The 20384-nt window shown below is 49.5% G+C and overlaps 1 protein-coding gene across 2 annotated transcripts; it reads left to right on the top strand.

Annotated features, from left to right (window-relative positions):
- The first annotated feature begins 7119 nt into the window (after positions 1-7119).
- Positions 7120-13981, top strand: C5ar2 (complement C5a receptor 2). 2 transcript variants are annotated; one of them, XM_026410464.2, is made up of 2 exons: positions 7120-7188; positions 12792-13981. In XM_026410464.2, exon 2 carries the CDS (start codon positions 12806-12808, stop codon positions 13823-13825), a length of 1020 nt encoding a protein of 339 aa, XP_026266249.2. In that variant the 5' UTR covers positions 7120-7188; positions 12792-12805; the 3' UTR covers positions 13826-13981. The 2 variants fall into 2 exon arrangements, with proteins under 2 accessions (XP_026266249.2, XP_026266248.2); XM_026410463.2 differs by lacking the exon at positions 7120-7188 and adding an exon at positions 8052-8111.
- Positions 13982-20384: the final 6403 nt, after the last annotated feature.

Below are 20384 nucleotides of genomic sequence, written 5' to 3'. Positions count from 1 at the left end.
CATGCTCTTTTTTTTTTTTTTTTTTTTAAGAGAGAGTGAGAGAGGAGAGAGAGAGAGAGAATTTTCAATATTTATTTTTTAGTTCTCTGCGGACACAACATCTTTGTTGGTATGTGGTGCTGAGGATCGAACCCGGGCCGCACGCATGCCAGGCGAGCGCGCTACCGCTTGAGCCACATCCCCAGCCCCCAGGGTAGCATGCTCTTGCAACAGCATCCTCACGGCTGCCTTGGGGACGACTCTTAAAGACACTGTCTGAGCATCTTGGTGCAACAGGGAGCACCTGTGTTGAGCTTCCAGCAAAGGCTTTGTGCAGTTATTATTATTGTTATTAGTTATTGTTGTTACTGGGGATTGAACCCAAGGGTACTTAACCACTGAGACACATCCCCAGCCCTTTGGATTTTTAAATTTTGAGACAGGGTCTCACTAAGTTGCTTAGGGCTTCACTAAATTTCTGAGGCTGGCCTCAAACTGGCGATCCTCCTACCTCAGCCTTCCAAGTACTGCGTGTGATGTTTGTGCCTGCTTGATAGTGAATGTTGGTGTACCTGGGACAAGATGTGCTCTGAGACTTGTGTTCACTTATGCCCACCTCTTGGGACCAGGCCGCTGGAGGATACCTGAGCTCCAGGCACTCCTAGTTTTTAGGGAGGGGGTGCAGATCCTTCTCCCCAAGTCCCTCCTAATCCTGAATGGCCCTTCTACCTCCTCCTCACTGGATGGCTGCTGATCTGGCTGGTGTCCTCTACCTCCCAGCTTCATTTCCCCTGTCTCTCTCTCTGCTCCTGTGGTTTGGTTGCTAATGCTCCCCAGAGGCCCTTAAAGGCTTTGGCCAGGGTGGCAGTGCTGAGAGCTTTAGGAGGTGGGGCCTAGTGGGAGGCCTTTAGGTCATTGGGGGCGTGGCCTTGGAGGGAATCATGGGACCTAGCCCCCTCTGCACTCTCTTGCCTCCTGGCCTGAGGTGAGCGGCTTTGCTTCATGGTGTGCTCCGTCATGATGGGCTGCCTCACCACAGAGGACTGGGGCCAACCAATCAGAACCCTCAAAACTGTGAGCCAGACGAGCATGATGCTCTTGGGAGGTGGTAGAACCTTCAGGAAGTGAGGCCTGGGGGAAAAAAATTGGGTCATGGGAGTGTGACTTTGAACAGGCTGTGGGAACCCTAAGCCCCCTTATCTCCTTGCTTACTCACCACCATAGGCAGGAGGTTCTGCTGTACCTCATGTTCCTGGGTGTGACAAGCTGCTTCAATACAGGCCCAAAGCAATGAGGCCAAGTAAGCATGGATCAAAACCTCTGCCTTTCCTCCTTGTAAGTTGATTTTCTTGGGTATTCTGTCACAGTGAGGGAGTCTTTGGCATGGTTATATGACAAAAGCTGACTTGCACATCTGCTCTTCAACACCAGCTCTCTGGACCTCACTCTTTTTGTTTTTATTTATTTGTATTTTGTGTATGTTGCATTGAGGATGGAACTCAGGGTCTCACCCATGCGAGGCAAAGCACTCTACCACTGAGCACCCACCCCTGCCCCCAGCCCTTTATATGTTTTATTTTGAGACAGGGTCTTACTAGGTTGTGGAGGCTGGCCTCGAACTTGCACTCTTCCTGCCTCAGCCTCCCAAGTAGCTGGGGTCACAGGTGTGCACCAGCACACCCAGCTGAGCTCACTCTTCATGACTTCTCCTCTCACTAGTTCTTGTGACTTCACCTCCTACCATTGACATCTCTCTTTCTACATCTGACCTCCCCTCCCACTCCCCACACAAAAACTGACCTCAGCATCCTCCAAACCTCTTCTTCTCTTGCTTCCTCATCTTGGGGACAACCCTGTTGTCCACTTGGCCACCTGGGCCTGAGCCTGGGACCCATCCTGACCCTCCTCTTCTTCCCATGTCCTGCCTGTCTGGTCCGAGCCCCCCATCCTCTGCCACCTGGTCCCTGCTTGGCCCCTGCCCCTTTCTCCTGGATGCCCAGCCTGTCTCTCTGAGGCCATCCTGCCCCCTCTCTGCCTTCCTTCGGAGTGCCACCCTGCCCCCCCTGCTCCTTCACTTCCTGTCTACCTGTTCATACTCCTCTTCATTCCTTCTCCGCCCTGGCCACCTTCTAGCTCTCCTGACCTGAGGAATAAGTGGGACCCAGCCAGGCTCCCTCCCCCATTCAGGAAGCAGATCCACCCCAATCCGGGCCTGCCATGGTCTTCTGCAAACAGTCGGAGGCTAGAGTGGGATCTGCCTGGGGTTGACCAGCCCAGCCCGAGAGGGAAGTGGGCTGGAAGGCCAGAGGATTGCCCAACGTGCGGCCGGGGGAATCTGCTGGGTCAACAGGTTTGGAAAGGGGAAGTGGTGGGGGAAGGAAGTGGACGATGGGCTTGTCCTCCCTGCCACACTCCCCGAGCCCCAGCCTCCGGGACCCTTGGTTCTCACTCACTGGGCTCCTCTTTGAACCTGGGTCCCCCAGGCCAGGGGCCAGAGCCACCCCCATCAGTGCCTTGTGACTGACCTCTGCACCCCGCATGACTAGGGGCCGGGAGCTTGTCCCTCTGGACCGGAACCACCCACCAGCAAGGTAACGTGAGTCAGGAGGAGACCCTCACTTCCTGCAGTCAGGCAAGGGGCACGTCCAAAGAACCCAAATGATCCGGTAAAGTTAACTTGGGGAGTACATTTTACTGAACTCGATATATTTAAGATAATGTCATTTCCACACGTGAGATAAACGTGTGGACATAAACATATCCTGGGGCTGCGTGTGGCGTCCCTAGCCCCCGCCACGCCCTGGGGTCTGCCCTGGGGTCTAGCGCGGCACACAGACGACTCAATGGTCTCTCTCTCTTTTTTTAATGTACTAAGTCTCTGAAATCTGATGTGAATTTTATACTCAAAGTACCTCCTTCCACCGATCTGCCTTATTGAAATGCTCAGCAGTCTCCTGTGGCCAGTGTGAGACCCTCGGGGAGAGACTATCTTGGCTAACCTTCAGGACGTCTACACATCTCTCCCTCCCTCCCTCCCTCCCTCCCTCTCTTTCTTCTTTTCCTTTTCCCTCCCCTTCTTCCCTCCCTCCCTCCTTTCTGCCCCCCCCCTTTCTTTCCTTCTTTCCCAGGGATTGAACCCAGCTGAGCCACACCCCCAGCCTGTTGTTTTATTTTTTGTCTTGAGACAGTGTCTCGCTGAGTTGCTTGGGCCTTGCTAAGTTGCTGAGGCTGGCTTCGAATCTGTGATCCTCCTGCCTCAGCCTCCTGAGCCTCTGGGATTATAGGCGTGCACCACTGTGCACCTGGCAGCATCCACGAATTTCTAACATCTAACACCTGGAACTCTGGGCCTCTTGCCCTCTGAGGCCGCTGTGACATTCTAGAATCCTGTGATTTAAATAGTCTGTAACTCGCATTGCAGGACCCCTTGGGCCAGCATTCTGGGATTCCGACATTCTAGGAGTCTCTGGGTCTAACACTCCACCTCAGGGTCTTTGATTTAGATCCAGGGGTCAGCAAATCCGGCCCACGACTTGTTGTTGTGAATAAAGTTTGATTGGACACAGTCAAGCCCGTTCTGTCTGTGGCCTATCATCAGGCCCTGGTTGTCTTCTTGACCCACAAAAACAAAAATATATACTTTCTTTTTGCAGAAAAAAACTGCTGTGGTTTGACTGACCCCCCCCCAAAAAAAAAAAAACTCAGGAAATTTACTCTCCATCCTGAGGCATAAGGAGGGATGGAACTAATCTGTCTCTGATGTTTGGAGGTGAGACGTTTGGGAGGTAATCAAGGTTAAGTTAGGCCAAAAGAATGGAGCCCTAATGTAATGAAACTGGTTTTATAAAAGAGGAGAGAGACCTGAGCTTACCCTGAGTCACCATGTGATGTCCTTATGCTGCCACCAGCAAAAGGGCCTTCCCAAGAGGCAGCTCCTCTCTCTTGAATCTCTCAGCCTCCAGAACTGTAAGATGAATAAACCTTTATTCTTGACAAATTATGCAGTCTGTAGGAGCCAGGTACAGTAACCAAAAAACAACCAAAACATGAACACTCGGGCTGGGGATGTGGCTCAAGCGGTAGCGCGCTCGCCTGGTATGCGTGCGGCCCGGGTTCGATCCTCAACACCACATACCAACAAAGATGTTGTGTCCGCCAAAAACTAAAAAATAAATATTAAAAATTCTCTCTCTCTCTCTCTCTCTCTCTCTCCCTCTCTCATTAAAACAAACAAACAAACAAACATGGACACTCACCCTTGATCTAGATATTCAAAGACTCTAGGATGTGGTTTCATGTGTCTGGTTTATGATTGTGTTTAGTAACTTGAGCATGGGTTAAAGCATTCTTTTTCATGCATCGGTATTACCTAATATGTATCCTTTGACAGCATATTGTTCGAAAGGGAAATGAGGTTATGCTTCCCCATCTTAGCTGCTCACCCTACCTCCTGTCATTCCATTAGGTTGAACCCAATAAAATGATCCAATTCACTTTGGGGTGTGGGAAGGTAACAGTTTATTTACCTTTTTTTTTTCTTTTTTGGTGGTGAACCTGGGGTGCTCTACCACTGAGCTATACTCTGAGCTCCTGTGACTTTTTTATTTTGGAGTGGGATCTCACTAAGTTGCTGAGGCTGGCCTTGAACTAGCAATCCTCCTGCCCCAGCCTCCCAGGTGGCTGGGATCACAGGCCTGCGCCACCGCACCTGGCTACTTGTTGTTTACTTGTTGTTTTTGAAAACTCGTGGTAAAGTGCACACGCCATAAAATTTCCTATCAGTGGCGTTTAGTAGGCTCAACGTGTTGTGAACAGTTGTGCAATTGTTACCGCTGTCTAGCTCCAGGACATTTTCATCACCCCAAGAGGAAACCTCATGCCCCTGAAGCAATGGCTCCTCTATTCCTCCCTCCCCAGCCCCTAAAACTGCGGATCGGCTTGTGTCTATGGATTTTCCATGATTTCCTTGGACCTACAGAAATGGCCACTTTACATGAACCAACTTGATCATTTTCTAGGATCTTCTCATTCTAGGTTTCTCCTGGGAAGAAATGGCTGGTGGCCAAGAAGTTTGTGCTCCATCCCCCACAGGGTAGCTGAGAATGAGCCCCCCAGGGCTGCCCCTAGGCCTGTAGGGGCCCTGTGCATAGTTCACCCCCCCCACCGTGTCCCCAAGTAAGAGCCTCTAGCTCCAGGGACACCACAAAAACTTTGCCACCCAGAATCAGAGAACCTTATGCCAATGACTCTGTGACCTGCTGAGGGGACCCAGGGGATGTTTGTCTCTATGGGGGAGGGGTCAGGCTCAGCCAAGACAGGGTCACCCAGAAGGTGACCAGAGATGCCTGCGTCACAGAGCCAGTTCCAGCTTCTTGACTCAGAAATGACTTCCTCTAACAACATGATTCTATTCTCAAACAGCATCAAACAGCAACGAGAGTATAAATATCTCCCCCTCAACTCCTGAAGCAAGCAGAGGGAGAGGGGAGGGCAGAAAAATCTGCTGAATGAAGAGGTTCCCGAATTGGGCTGTGGCTACTTCCTCTCAAGAAGCTTACAGGGTGCATGTGTCCTAAGAATATTTAGCCTGTTCTTGTCTCTCTCTCTCTCTCTCTCTCTCTCTCTCTCTCTCTGTGCTGGAGATAGAACCCAGGGCCTCGTGTTGTTAATCTAACAAACATGTACCTAGCTGTATACAGGCTGAACCTCCCTAATCGGGAAATCTAAAAATCTGAAATATTCCAAAAATCTGAGACTCTTTGCACACTCTCGGGATACCACGAGAGGAAAATTCCACCCCTGACCTCATGGGAGGAGTCACAGTCAAAATACAGATGCACTGAAAATACTGCATAAAATTTCCTTTAGTCTCAGCTGGACGAGGTGTGGCGTGCACACCTGCAATCCCAGCTCCTCGAGAGGCTGAGGCAGGAGACCAGCCTGGGAAATGTAGACCCTGTCTTAAAATGAAAAGGACTGGGGATGTGGCTAGTGGGTTTTAGCTCCAGGACTGTTCCCCCCCCCCCCCGAAAAATTATCTTCAGGCTCTAGTTATATATGAAACATCAAGTGATTTTTGTGTTTGGACTTCTTGTCACATCCCCAAGATTTGGCATTAGGCATAAGGAAATGTTCCAAAATCAGAAACACTCTGGTCTCAAGCATTTTGGATAAGGGATGTGCCACCTGCACCAGGTGCCAGGTGCCGGTCTGTGGGTTTTAAGTGCAGTCACCCATTTAGTGTTCACTGCATCCTCTCGCTTCACAGATAAGGCAGTGAAGGCTCAGAGAGACCAAGACCTAAAACTCACCAACAGTGGACCTAGAAGATGAATCCTATCATCCTGGCTCCTGAGTTCAGGTTTTCAGCCACGGTGAACAGGAGAGGCCGTTAAGAACCACTATGATGCTGGGTGCGGTGATGCACCTTGTAATCTCAGTGACTAGGGAGGCTGAGGCAGGAGGATCACAAGTTGGAGGCCGTACTCAGTAACTTATCGAGGCTCTAAGCAACTTAGCCAGAACTTGTCTCAATATAAAAAGGGCTGGGGATGTGGCTCAGTGGTTAAGTACCCCTGGATTCAATCCCTGGTAACAAGACATAAAGAAAAACACAATAAGAACCACGATGGCCAACGTTTTCCCATTTACAGGTGGAAAATTAAGGCCTAGAGAAGGGATGATAGTGCTCAGCTGTCTTGACCTTTTGGGGCAGGATGTTTTCCTTGGAACATTCGAGGAAGGCGGAATATTTATCTGTCTGCGGATACCAGGAGGGAGGGCTGGACACGTAGCTGGAAGCCAGGGGGAGGGGGGCAGGGGGCTGTTGGTTCTTGCCGGAAGGACCTCGAAGGGTGCTGTGGGTGTCCTAAGCCAAGCCAAGACCACCAAATCCTGGAGGTCACACTGCACCAGGAAGCTGGTGACCTCAAGATTAGGGTTTGGGACGGGGTCAGTTTTCCACCCACCTTCCACCTCCCCAGCCCTCTCGACCTTTCCTGGCTGCCCTGTCATTATGGTATGTGTGCGTCATGGGAAGAAGACAGGACAAACACACCCTGGGGCCGCGACCAGGCCACTCCTGTTTTCCCTGGTTAAAAAGCCTGGCCGGGGCCAGTGCCTGGAGAATCCAATAGGAACCCGGCAAACAGGGCCAATTTGCGATCCCAAGGGGTGTTTGAACACACCGCGGACTTCCTGGAAGGCAAGGTAAGGAGGGAGGGAAGAAGGAGGGGAGGGGCTTCACCCCCTTGGCCTCCTAGATCCTGACTTTCAGAATCCGGGACGAGAAGGGGAAGTCTTACTGTGGCCACGTTGGACTTCATGTCACAGCCCTGGGCGGCCCCCCCAGAAAACCCCTGTGAAGCTGGGAACGTGTTTTGTCACATTCGGTTGTACTTTGTCCCTCTGTGACCCGCAGGAATTCTTGCAGTTGCTAGTGAAGCTGTTGAGCACACATCGAGCCATGGAGCCTGCTGAGCGAGCCTTTAGCTTTGGCGACTGACTCAGCGGCTGGCGGTCCACGCTGGTGTGTGACTTACACACACGGAGCACTGCAGCTCTCAGGGTGTGTTTTTTTTGGTGCCAGGGATGGAATCCAGAACCTCACATGTGCCAGGCAGCGGCTGTGTCACTGAGTCATACCCCAGCCCTGTGACTCTTCATAATGGAACACACCCATGTATCCAGCCTTAGCAGGAACCCCATCCCTGGTGTCCCTGGGGGGCGTGGCTCCACAAGGATAGTTGATCATGACCCCAGAGTCCCTGCATCTTTTTTTTTTTGGCACCAGGGATTGAACCCAGGGATACTTAACCACGGAGCCGCATCCCCTGTCCTTTTTATTTATTTATTTATTTATTTATTTATTTATTTATTTATTTTATTTTGAGGCAGGGTCTTGCCGATTTGCTGGGGTTTCACTAAATGGCTGAGGCTGGCTTTGAACTCTCCATCTTCCTGCCTCGGCCTCCCAGGGAGCTGGGATTGCGGGCGTGGGCCACCACAGCCTGCTCCTTTGCCTGTGCTTGAACTTGACGTGAAGGGGATCATTCAGTCCTCAGTGCGATGTCATGGACTCCGTCCCTGTTCCCTCCCCCAGCTGTAGACCATGCCGCGGTGTGACTATACAGGTGTGTCCCCAGCTGGGCTTTTGACCAGCGTGTACGTGCTTTTCCAGGAAGGGGTAGGATTGCGGGTCAGGGAAGAGGACCCCACATTCAGCGGCAGTGAATTCCACCCTGGAGTTCCCAGGGCAGAAGTTCCAGCCAGACTGGCGGATGGCCAAGCACGCATGCGCAGAGACGCACATCTAAGGGCACTTGTCATCTTGAAAAACTGAAAGAAACTGGGTAGTTTGTTTTAGAAGAGCTGGGGATTGAACTCGGCCTCAGGCACCCTAGGCAAGGGCTCTGCCGTGAGTTCCACCCCCAGCCCTTGAGAGGCTGAAAGAATCACTTAGTTTCTGTGTGTCCATCTGTGTCTTCCTTCTTTCCCTTGCCAGGTACTTACTTACTGTGTGCTGAGTACTGTTCCGCATGCTGGGAACAGTGTGGAGCCCAGAGCAGGGCGGGGCTGATGTTCTGGGAAATGGGGATAATAATAATATTGATTTTCTGGGAAATGGGGATAATGTCATGCTCACTTCCTAGGATTGTTATGAGGCACATAATAGGTGTTCAATGAATATCACCTGTTATTTTGTTGACTTAAAAATTTTTTTTTAGTTGTCGATGGACATGATACCTTTTATTTATTTATTCATTCATTTATTTTTATGTGATGCTGGAATGGAATCCAGTGCCTCACATGGGCTAGGCAAGCGCTTTACCACTGAGCCACAACCCCAGCCCTATCACCTGTTATTTTAATTATCAAAAATAATGGCCGTCATGTTTTATCTGTAGATTGAAGCATGTAAACACAGTCTATACAAACACACAAATGTAACTTATCGTAAAAGTGATAAAATAATGCTTCTCGTAACGATCATTATCATTATTACCAGAGGCCGTTCTCACCCGGTCTGAGGCTGGTGACCCAGCATGACCATGCAGCCACAGACTGATTTTGAAGAAGGAGGTGGGCGGGTGTAGCCAGCGGGAAGCCGATCCAAGGCAAACTAAGTGGAAAAGATGAGGCGATGGGACGTGGGGGTCCAGTGTCTTGGTTTCTGCTTAGAATGTTCAGGAGGAAACGCTGGAAAGTGGTCTAGTTGCTTATGCGCAGGAAGTTTGATGGTTTTAATCAGCAGGAGTTGAGGGGTGGGGTGGTGGGGGTGGGGGTGGTGGATGGCCACCAGGGCAGCCGGGTGAGTGACGCTCACTGTGGCCCAGCGCTGTGTGCAGCTCCCCTCTGTGATGTGCCCATTCAATGCCCTTGGAGGCAGGCATGTGATCACCCCCTTCTGCAGATGGGGGGACTGAGGCCGAGGACTGGGGAGGGCTTGGGTTTACAGAGGCTGTGCACATTTCACTCTGGGGACAATAACAGCAGAGTGCCTAACACAAAATGTGGCTTGACCTCCTAGGGCTGCCAGGCAGGATGGGGAGCGACTTGACTTCCTCCCTGTCCTTCTGGTTATGTCAGCACCAGCTGAAGCTCTGGGAAGTGCCAGCCAACCCATAATAGTCAGCAGAGAGCCACAGGGCCACTCTGACATGGGGCAGGGCGGGGACTCCTCCTGGGTCCTCTTGTCCCCAAAGCTCCATCTGGTTGAGTCCCACTCTGGGCCAGGTGCGTGGCTCGCATGGACTCCTCGGGGTCCCCTAGGAAGGGCGAGGGGTCCTCCTTGGTGACTCCCTTCCCAGGGCAGGAAGTAAGGGGGCCGCTGCAATCCCCAACGCAGGCCACGGAGCCAGATCTGCTGGGGCCTGGAGCGGTGTCGCTCCCCAGCCCTGGAGTCTCAGGTTAGGGATGACGGACACCCCGAGGCTCAGGCTCCAGAGAGGGGCGGACAGGGGTGGAAACTCGGTTCTGTCCTCTCCTTACCTGAGTGATCTTGGGTAAGTCACCTGCACGGTTTCCTCATCTGCAGAAGGAAACCACAGTGTCAAGGTCAGAGGGTTGGTCCAGGAGAGGAGGACGACACAATGTTCAAAGCCGCTTGGACCCATGCCTGGGACCCAACCCGAGGTGCCCAATAGAGGGTGACGTCTAATAGGAAGTCCTGATCATCGCTGGTAGATCCTGTTGCCTCTCTGCTCAGCACCCTCCCATCTCCCACCTCATTAGCAATACAAGACAGAGTCCTTAGGAGCCCAGTGACCCCATGTACTCAGGGCCTCCCCCCCTCTACTTCCTTCCAGCCTCCCTGCTCTCCTGCCTCAAGGCCTCCACACTGGCTGTTCCCTCTGCCTGGAACACCCTTCCCTGGATCTTCACGGCACCCTCCCTCAACTCCTTTAGTTTCCCCTCAAATGTCACCAACCCAGAGAAGTGTTCCCTGCCCCCTCATGTGAAGTTCCCATGTGGCAGCTTCCCTGTATCGTGATGCCCACCCCCAGAGCCTTCATCACCTTAGGAACCCCTGTGTATTTTGCTTATTTCTGCCTTAACCAGCTGAATCCTCCCCCCTGCGGGGTCAACTCCCAGGGGAAAGCCTTTTGTCTGTCTTGGCCTGCTCAGGCGCCTCAGTGCCCGGAACAGCACCTGGAACAGAACAAGGGCTCAGGAACTGTGTCTTGTGAATGAACGAATTGTTGAGAATTCGTATTTTATGTGTCCCACCTTCCCAATATTATCATTGCTTCTTTATTTATTCATTTTTGGGATACCGAGGATTAAACTCAGGGGCACTCAACCACTGAGCCCCATCCCCAGCCCTATTTTGTATTTTATTTAGAGCAGGATCTCACTGAGTTGCTTAGTGCCTCGCTTTTGCTGAGGCTGGCTTTGAACTCATGGAATCCTCCTGCCTCAGACTCCTGAGCTGCTGGGATTACAGGTGTAATCACCACCATGTCCGGCTTATCATTGCTTTTAAGAATTACAAGTACGGGGCTGGGGATGTGGCTCAAGCGGTAACGCGCTCGCCTGGCATGCGCGCGGCCTGGGTTCGATCCTCAGCACCACATACCAACAAAGATGTTGTGTCCGCCGAGAACTAAAAAATAAATATTAAAATAAAATTCTCTCTCTCTCTCTCTCTCTCTCTCTCTCTCTCTCTCTCTCTCTCCTCTCTCACTCTCTCTTTAAAAAAAAAAAAAAGAATTACAAGTAGTAGGATTCACTTGTTCTCCATCTGTGAGCCAGTTACATGGGTATATTCAGGGTACAAAACCCAGAAAGCTGGACACTCAGGTCCAAGGGGTGTGTGTGTGTGTGTGTGGTGCTGGGGATTGAACCCAGGGACTTGTGCATGCAAGGCAAGCACTCTACCAACTGAGCTGTATCCCCAGCCCCTACGTGTTTTACTCTGCTCTCATTTATGTTAAAAAAGGATGAGAAGATTGCTTATGTGTACATTTTCACTGTATCAAGATTAGAAAATGCAGATGAAGAAGAACTAAGATAAATACTTCCGCTGTGAATACAGACAGCCGTTTCCCTCTCTTGATGAACAGAGTACACGATTTCATTTCAATTGCTTCTCACTTTTATTTTTAATTTTTATAATTATAAGAGGAAATTTTTTCTTTTTTCTTTTTTCTTTTTTTGTTTTGAGATGGGATCTTGCTATGTTGCCAACACTGGTTCCAAATTCCTGGGGCTCAAGTGATGCTCCTGACTCAAGTCATAATTGGCTAAGGTTCTAATAAATTAATATTTTGTAATTCCAAGATTTTTATTGTGATAGAATTCTTCTCCTTCTCCTTCTCCCTCTTCTTCTTCGGTACCAGGGATTGAACCCAGGGGCCCTCGCCCACTGAGCCCCATCCCCATCCCTATTTTGTATTTATTTAGAGCAGGGTCTCACTGGGTTGCTTAGCACCTCTGTCTGGCTTTGACTTTATGATCCTCCTGCTTGGCCTCCAGAGGCACTGGCATCTGTCAATAAAGCCGGGTGTGGTGGCCTCGTTGACAGAGTTCTAGCATGATGCTCTAGGATTCCACCATATTGAGGAGCTCCTGCTCCAGTGCATTCCCGTTCTAGAATCCCAATGTTCTAAGCTGTTGGAGTTCTAAAGATGCGATACCCTAGAACTCCAGGATGCGCACCAGCCAGCGTTCTAACGTTTTAGCATTCAGGAGTTCCAGTCTTCTGTACTGGGCACAGTGACAAGTGCCTGTAATCTCTTCGAATCAGGAGGCTGAGGCAGGAGGATAGCAAGTTAGAAGCCAGCCTCAGCAACTTGGTGAGACTTTTTTTTTTTTTCCAAAATAAAAAATAAAAAGAGCTGGGGATGTAGGTTGGTGGTAGAGTGCCCCTAGGTTCAAGTTTCAGTACCAAAAAAAGAAACAAAGAAAAAAAGGATTGGAATCTTCTGATGGGCTGAATCCCAGGGGTGCAATATTTCAGAATTCCGAGGCCTGAGTTCTAAACCCTGGTTAGAAGCCAGTGATCTAAAGCACGGGCATGGGGCTGGGGATGTGGCTCAAGCGGTAGCGCGCTCGCCTGGCATGCCTGCGGCCCGGGTTCGATCCTCAGCACCACATACAAACAAAGATGTTGTGTCTGCCAATAACTAAAAAATAAATATTAAAAAAATTCCCTCTCTCACTCTCTCTTTAAAAAAAAAGTTTAAAAAAATAATAAAGCACGGGCATGCATGTCTCCAGGATGCTGAGGGAGGAGCTTCTACTACCCTCGAATTCCCAAGGCCTTGGGAGTTTTCTTCTCTGAAATTTCCCTGGGTGTCTCTCCCGCCCAGGTGTCTGGACCCCAATGGAGAACGATTCGCTCAGCTACCCCTACGAGTACGGGGACTACAGTGACCTTCTGGATGTCCCCGTGGACTGCCGGGACGGCGCCTGCCTCTCCACCGACACGGTCCGCGTGGCCCCTCTGCTGCTGTACGCTGCCGTCTTCCTGCTGGGCGTGCCGGGCAACGTCACGGTGGCCTGGGTGGCCGGGAAGGAGGCCAGCCGGAGGGTTGGGGCCACCTGGTTCCTGCACCTGGCCGTGGCCGACCTCTTGTGCTGTTTGTCCCTGCCCATCCTGGCGGTGCCGATCGCCCGGGAAGGCCACTGGCCCTACGGGGCCGCGGGGTGCCGGCTGCTGCCCTCGGCCATCCTGCTGTCCATGTACGCCGGCGTCCTGCTGCTGGCCGCCCTCAGCGCTGACCTCTGCCTGCTGGCCCTTGGGCCCACCTGGTGGGCAGCGGCTCGGCGGACTCGTGCGGTGCGGGTGGCGCAGGGCGCGGCCTGGGCGCTGGCCTTGCTGCTGACCGCGCCCTCGGCGCTGCACCGCCGCCTGCACCAGGAGCACTTCCCGGCCCGGCTCCTGTGCGTGGTGGACTACGGGGGCTCCGCCGCGGCCGAGGGCGCCGTGACCGCCCTGCGCTTCATCTTCGGCTTCCTGGGGCCCCTGGTGTTCGTGGCCGGCTGCCAAGGTGCCCTCCTGTGCCGAGTGACCCGACGCCACTGGCCTCTGGGCGTGGCGGTCATGGTGGGGTTTTTCGTCTGCTGGGCCCCCTACCACATCCTGGGGCTGGTCCTCACCGTGGCTGCCCCAAACTCTGCGCTCCTGGCCCGGGCCCTCCGCGCTGAACCCCTGGTCGTGGGCCTGGCCCTGGCTCACAGCTGCCTCAATCCCATGCTCTTCCTATATTTTGGGCGGGCTCAACTGCGACGGTCACTGCCAGCTGCTTGTCACTGGGCCCTGAGGGAGTCTCAGGATGAGGAGGAAAATGTAGTAAGCAAGGTATTCACCAGTCATGACCTGGTGTCAGAGATGGAAGTGTAGGCAAGAGGGACACTGGCTTTTTAATCTCCTATTCCATTTCACAAATAGCTTCAGGCAAAGCTGGATCCAGGAGTTTCATTTTCTCCCTTCATTCAAAGAACATTCATAGGCCCTTGCTGTATGCCAGGCCCTGATATAGGCATCAGGGTACAGTAGTGACCAGGACAGACACAAATTCTGCCCTCAGAGAGCTGACGTTGTAAGGGAGGAAGACAGACAATAAGCAAGTAAATGAGCATGGAATATGGGAAGGGTGACAAGTCTAAGAAACCTAAAAGAGACAAACGGGACTGGATGGGGCAGGAGATGTCAGTCAAAAAAGTCTCTGGGGTAAGGTGATATTTGAGCCCAAACCTACACAAGGGGAGCAGGAGTTGTGCTTATAACTGGGAGAAAATTGTTCCAAGTAGAGGAACCAGCAGAATATCATGTGTAAAGGCCCTGGGGTGGCTGGAGGCAGAGCTCATGGCAGAGCACTTGCCTAGTAAGTCCCAGGAAATATTTTGGCCCTACTTATACTAAAAGTTATTTGTTGTTTATCTACAATTCAAACACAGAGCACTCAATATTTTTTTCCAAGTTCCCTACTCTGAGTGTCTTGATTGACTTAGATTTTAGTAAAACCCCTCTCTGTTTGCTGGTAGAGATGTCTAGGGAAGGAAGCAGGAAGTAAGGAGCCAAGTGAGGAGGTTACTGCAATAGTCCATGCAAGAGGTGGTCAGGGTGGTAGAGCAGAGGTACTGGGAGGCTATTTTGACAAAAGGCCATGTCCAAGCTCCTTGGCTTGGCATTCGAGGCTTCTCCCCACCACTTCCACTCTAGCTTCTCAGACCCCATAGGAGGCAGAATAATGGCTGCCAGTGTTGTGCACATCCTAATTCCCTGGCGCTGTGAAACCCTACATTGCAAAAGGGACTTGCAGATGTGATGAAGTTAGGGGTGGGGACATTATTCTGGCCTGTCCAGGTGGGCCCAAAGTCATCACAAGGGTCCTTTAAAGAGTAAAGTAGGAGATCTGAGTCAGTAGCAGAAGATGTGATAACCAAAGCAGAGCCTCCAGTGACAAGGGGAAGGGCCACAAGCCAAGGAATACAGGTGGCCTCCAGAAGCTGAAAAAGTCAGGGTCAGATTCTCTTCCAAACTTCCAGAAGGAAAGCAGACCTGCCAACACCTTGACTTCACACTTTTGACTGCCAACATCTTAAGAGAACAGGTCATATTGTTTTCAGTGGCTACGTTTGTTACAGCGGCCACAGGGAGCTCATACAAACTGTCTGGGATGTCTTATTTTCGTGCTTCTGGGCCTTTTCTCAAGCTGGCACTGCTGCCTGGAATGCCTGTCTCATCTATGCTGCCTGATTTGGTGATCACAAGTCACCTATGACTATCCAAACTAAAATTAATGGCAGTTTAAAATTTAGTCCTCAGGTTTACTGGCCATGGTTCAAGGGCCCGATAGCCAAATGTGGTTGGTGGCTGTCATATTGGACTGCGTAGGTATAGAACATTTCCATCACTGCAGAAAATTCTAGAAGACCAGGCCTCTCTAGAATCTCCTTTAGAATTTCATCAGCTTGGGGATTTCTTTTCTTTCTTTTTTCTTTTTTTATTTTCCTGAATTGGGGATTGAACCAGGGGTGCTTTGCCACTGAGCTACATCCCTAGCCCTTTTTAAAATATTTAAACAGGATCTCACTAAGTTGCTTAGCGTCTCACTACATTGCTGAGGCTGACCACTTGCGATCCTCCTGCCTCACACCCACTTTGCTGGGATCACAGGTGTGTGCTACACACCTTGCTGCTTGGGTCTTTTAAACCCTGCGAGTGGCACCTGTATGTGGGTGGCACTTTGCACGTTTCTCCTTTAGAGTATACATTAGTCATCTTTTTGTTACTTTCACCACATTCTCGACACAAGCTACTTATGAAAAAGATTTGTTTGGTTTAGAGTGTAGGAAGCTAAAAGCCCAAGTTGCATAGCTCAGGCTCAGCGAGGCCTCCCTGGTCTGCACCACCTAGGGCAGGTAGCAATGGTGGGAGGGTGAGGAGCAAGCCCACTGCCTTCCAGCCAGGAGCTGAGAGCTGGGCGGGTCCAGGCTTGCTCAGCCAGCCAATGAGGGCTCAAGGAACTGCAGAAGCCCTCCTATTGACTTAAGGATCACTAGGCCCCACCTCTTAAAGGCGCCACAGCATCTCAGAATAGCGTCATTCCAAAGACCAGCCTCCAATCATAGGAACCTTAGGGAAGCGGGGGCTGAATCCAATCACATCCAGACCACAGCCAGGTAGTTCTCACATTAACCCACAGACAAGGTGAGAGGTTTCATTTTACAAGCTGAGGACCAGGAAGAGGAAGTCAAATCACACAGCAAGGACACTGGAGAGCTGGAACTTGACTTCATTTTTACTTGACTCCAATGTTCATACTCTTCATCACCGAAGTTTTCCTTCAGGGCCTTACTCAAATGACATGTCCTCCAGGGAGCCTTCCCGATTCATGACCTTCTTAAGCAATGGTGCTTTTCGGTACTGTGAGTCTCAGGAGCACAAGTTCTCAGATGAACCACAAATTCCTCAAGAGTGACAACTGGACCTGTTTCATTGCTGTCTCTCCGCTTCTCTCCTATACCTTAGAAACAGCCAGACTGTCTTATATTTGTCTAGATCCTTTTCCCCCAACTAGACTGTGGGCTCCCTGATGGTGGAGTCCTCTTTCTGGCTATTTCCTTTTACTTCATTGGATATAGGAACAAAATTTAGGTTCTCAACAATTCATGTTTTATTTTCAGTATTTAATTCAGAATTGTTATGCATGAGTTATCAAGACAAAGTCTGTTTTGTACAATGAATTGTTTTTTTCCTGGGACAATTTATAGTACTGCTTGAAAGGTTGGGAAAAAATCTTTCCATGAATCCTCCAGGGCCAGGTGCCACTTGGGTGTTCGTGGATAACTTTTAAAAACAACCTTGATAGGGCTTAAATTCTTTCTTACCTTATTTTATTAGCCTTTTAAAAAAATAGTAAGAGTAAATTTCTTGGGAGCTTCCAAATGTATTTCTGTGCAATTTTACATAAAATTTTCTTGATCATTAAAAATAACCAGTTTTTTTATTTACTATAAATTTTCCTTGTTTTTGTTCTTGTTGATATTTGCTTATTTTTGATAATAAAATAGTGATTTTCTTAAGTTTTCAAAGAACCATGTCTTGATGATTTTTCCAATAATTAGTCTCAAGTGTGCTACTCAATCCTACTGTTGGTAGGTTGGGACTTTTTTTGTTTTGGTCCTGGGGATTGAACCCGGGGGCACTTAACCACTAAGCCACATCCCAACTCTTTTTATGTTTTGTTTAGAAACAGGGCCTCACTAAGTTGCTGAGGCTGGCCTTGAACTTGCGATCCTCCTGCCTCAGACTTCCAAGCTGCTGGGGTTACAGGCACGCACCACCAAGCTTGGCAGATTGTGACCTTATTCTGATCTTTTTTTTTTTTTTTTCTTAACAATTGTAAGTCTTGTTTGGAAATTTTAAGTAAAATTCTTAATTTGTTTCTGCTGCTTCTTCTTTTGATAATAATATATGGCTTGCCTTCTCTCTATATGAGGTATTTCCCAAATGTTTGATGATTCTATCCAACAGTCCATCCGACATCCACACCTGATGGTCAATGACTAACCCAAACTTCACACGGATTGAGCATCTCTGATGTGAAAACCTGAAATCCAAAATGCTCCAAAATCCCAAATTTTTGAGTGCTGAAGTGATGGCATGAGTGGAAAATTCCACAGCTCACCTCATGTGATGCGTTGCAGTTAAAACGTTACGCATTTGGGCTGGGGTCATGGCTCAGTGGTAGAGAGCTTTCCTAGCACATATCAATCCTCAGCACCACATAAAAATACATAAATAAAAATGAAGATATTGTGTCCATCTACAACTAAAAAACATTTTAAGAAATGTTAGACATGCTAAGAGATCATGTAAAACTAACTATGTGTATAAGGCTATGTGTATAAGTCTATATAAATCATAAATGAATTTTGTGTTTAGACTTGGGTACTATGCCCAAGATAGCTCATTATTTATATATGTATGCAAATATTCTTAAATCTGAAAAAAAAATATGAATCCCAAAACACTTCTGGTCCTAAATACTTTGGATAAGGGACACTCAGCCCGTGTGCTCAAGACTGACCACTGATTTTCTTTCTTGGCCCTCCTCACACTCTTCTTGATCTCAGTGGACAGTAGCTCCATACTGCCAGGTGCTTAGGATGGAAAAAAATTAGGCTCATTCCCGTCGTCTCTGTTTGCATCAGATGCTATAGCCAAGGCACCAGCCAGCCTCTCTGGGTCTTTCTCCAAAATATCTCCAGAATCCAACCACTACATGCAAAATTTAGGATCATTCCCTCTGCCATGACCTTGGCCCGGCTGCTGCCATTTCTCACGTTCTTAGCCACCAGCTTCCTCGTTACCCTTTGCTCATCTTGGTTCCCGACTCTCTGTTCTCCACACAGGGGCCGTAGTGTCCCATTAAAGCTAAGGGCAGATCCTGTGTTCCTCCCGTGGCTCCTGCCTCACTCAGAGGACAAGCCAAAGTCTTTGCCATGGCGTCTACTTTCTGTCCCCCTCCTCCCCCACCTCACTCCCACTCTTCCTCCCTCCTCCCCCTCCAGCCACACAAGCCTCCTTGAAGCTCTGGAACTCATCACGTTTGTTCCCATCTCCACATTTGCGTTTTGGGTTGCCTCTTCCTGGGATGCTCCCCCCCACTCCAGGTGTCTGCCTGCGTCTCAACTTTTTGCAGCCTTCTGTTCAAATGCTATTTTATGGAAGGTGTCTTCTGACCATGCTACTAAAAACAGCTTCACGCCATATGCTCCCTCTGCTTTGTATTTTTCCTTAGAGAAGGCAATTGCTTAACATCCTGTTGACTTTTATTTTTGCGTCTGCCTCTGTATCTCCCACTAACATGATCTCCCTGGGAACCGGGACTTTTGTCTTTTTGGCTCATGGCTGTCCTCTCAGTTCTTAGCACTTACTCCTGATCTGAAGCTTGTACCCTCTTAAGGGTAATGCTTTCTTTCTTTTCTTTTTTTCTTTTTTCTTTTCTTTTTTTTTTTTTTTTGTACCAGGGATTGAACCCAAGGGTGCTCAACCACTGAGCCACATCCCCAGCCCTTTCTTATGTTTTATTTAGAAACAGAGACTCTGGGCTGGAGATGTGGCTCAGCGGTAGCCCGCTCGCCTGGCATGCGTGCGGCCCGGGTTCGATCCTCAGCACCACATACCAACAAAGATGTTGTGTCCGCCGAGAACTAAAAAAAAAAAATAGATATTAAAAATTCTCTCTCTCTCTCCTCTCTCACTCTCTCTTTAAAAAAAAAAAAAAAAAAGAAAAGAAACAGAGACTCTACCAAGTTGCTCAGGGCCTTGTTAAATTGCTGTGGCTGGCTTTGAACTTGCCATGCTCCTGCCTCAGCCTTCCATGCTGCTGGGATTAGAGGTGTGAGCCACTGTGACTGGCTGGGTAATGTTATCTCAGGGAAAAGGGAATGATGGGAAGGATATACTAATAAAAATATTTTACATTTATTGAGTTCCTGTATATGATGTTGTGGGAAACGGTTGATGTACACTTTTCCACTTGAACAATCTTGAACTGTTCAAGGTACTAGGTATTAGGTCTGGGGAATGTAGGTAAGGGATAGAGTGCTTGCCTAGTGTAAGTGAGGCCCTGGGTTCCACCCCCAGCACCACTACTAAAAACAAAACAAAAAACCCCAACACTGGGAAAAGTAAGTTGTTAGGATGGTCTTAGGCCTGAGCCTAAGCAACTCCAGTTTAAAAACTCCAGTTTACCTTGCAATCTCACCAGGCACACCCACAGATCCCTCCAGTATGGCCTCAAACAAGTTACTTCCCCTCACCCTAATAAACAGAGTGAAGCCCCAACAGGCTGTCCTTGCCTGATAAGAGGGAAAGGGGAGAAGATCAGGGTGGAGACCACCAGAGCAGATGTCTCTGACCCCAAGGTAAGTGATGTCGCTGTAGCTGATAAGGATTGAAAGGGGGGTCAAAAGCCCCCAAATTTAGTATAAATGATAGAGCAAATGAACAGGGATTTAGCCAGGAGAATGCACTCGAGCTGGAGAGCCTGATGAGGACCTGACATCCCATCACTTGTCATCGTTCCTGATCCTCTGCGTGATCCTCACCGCTCTCAAACTCTACTGCCTGGTCTGGACCTGGGTGAGAGCCGCAACTCCTCCCTACAATCCCTTCCTCAACCTGTCGTCCACTCCTTGCCAGGAAAACCTGCCTTGGTTCCAGGCCTGATCACTGAGGTCTGAGTGAGTGTGCATCTTCTGGACTTAAAGCCTAAGGCTTAAGACTTTAGAACTTAGCACGAAGAGGGAATGTCTGTCATTAGCCTGTCATGATTAAGGGTGTTTGCAGTGATTAGAATTAATCTGGAATTGTTTGCTGTGAATTGATTATGTCTATTGCAGTGCCTAGCATTAAGGATTGTCTTTTTCTTGATTAAGAACCTATA

Source organism: Urocitellus parryii, chromosome 15 (genome assembly GCF_045843805.1).
Source record: "Urocitellus parryii isolate mUroPar1 chromosome 15, mUroPar1.hap1, whole genome shotgun sequence".
Classification (NCBI taxonomy): Eukaryota; Metazoa; Chordata; class Mammalia; order Rodentia; family Sciuridae; genus Urocitellus; species Urocitellus parryii.
The sequence above is the reverse complement of the archived record's forward strand: the minus strand, read 5'-3'. Positions and strand labels throughout refer to the sequence as shown.

Bases quoted from the DNA above. Each gene is read 5' to 3' on its own strand.
- C5ar2 (XM_026410463.2), top strand. From the start codon at position 8,090: ATGCCGCGGTGTGACTATACAG. The intron at 8,112-12,791 runs GTGTGTCCCCAG...TCTCCCGCCCAG, and splicing joins GCCGCGGTGTGACTATACAG to GTGTCTGGACCCCAATGGAG.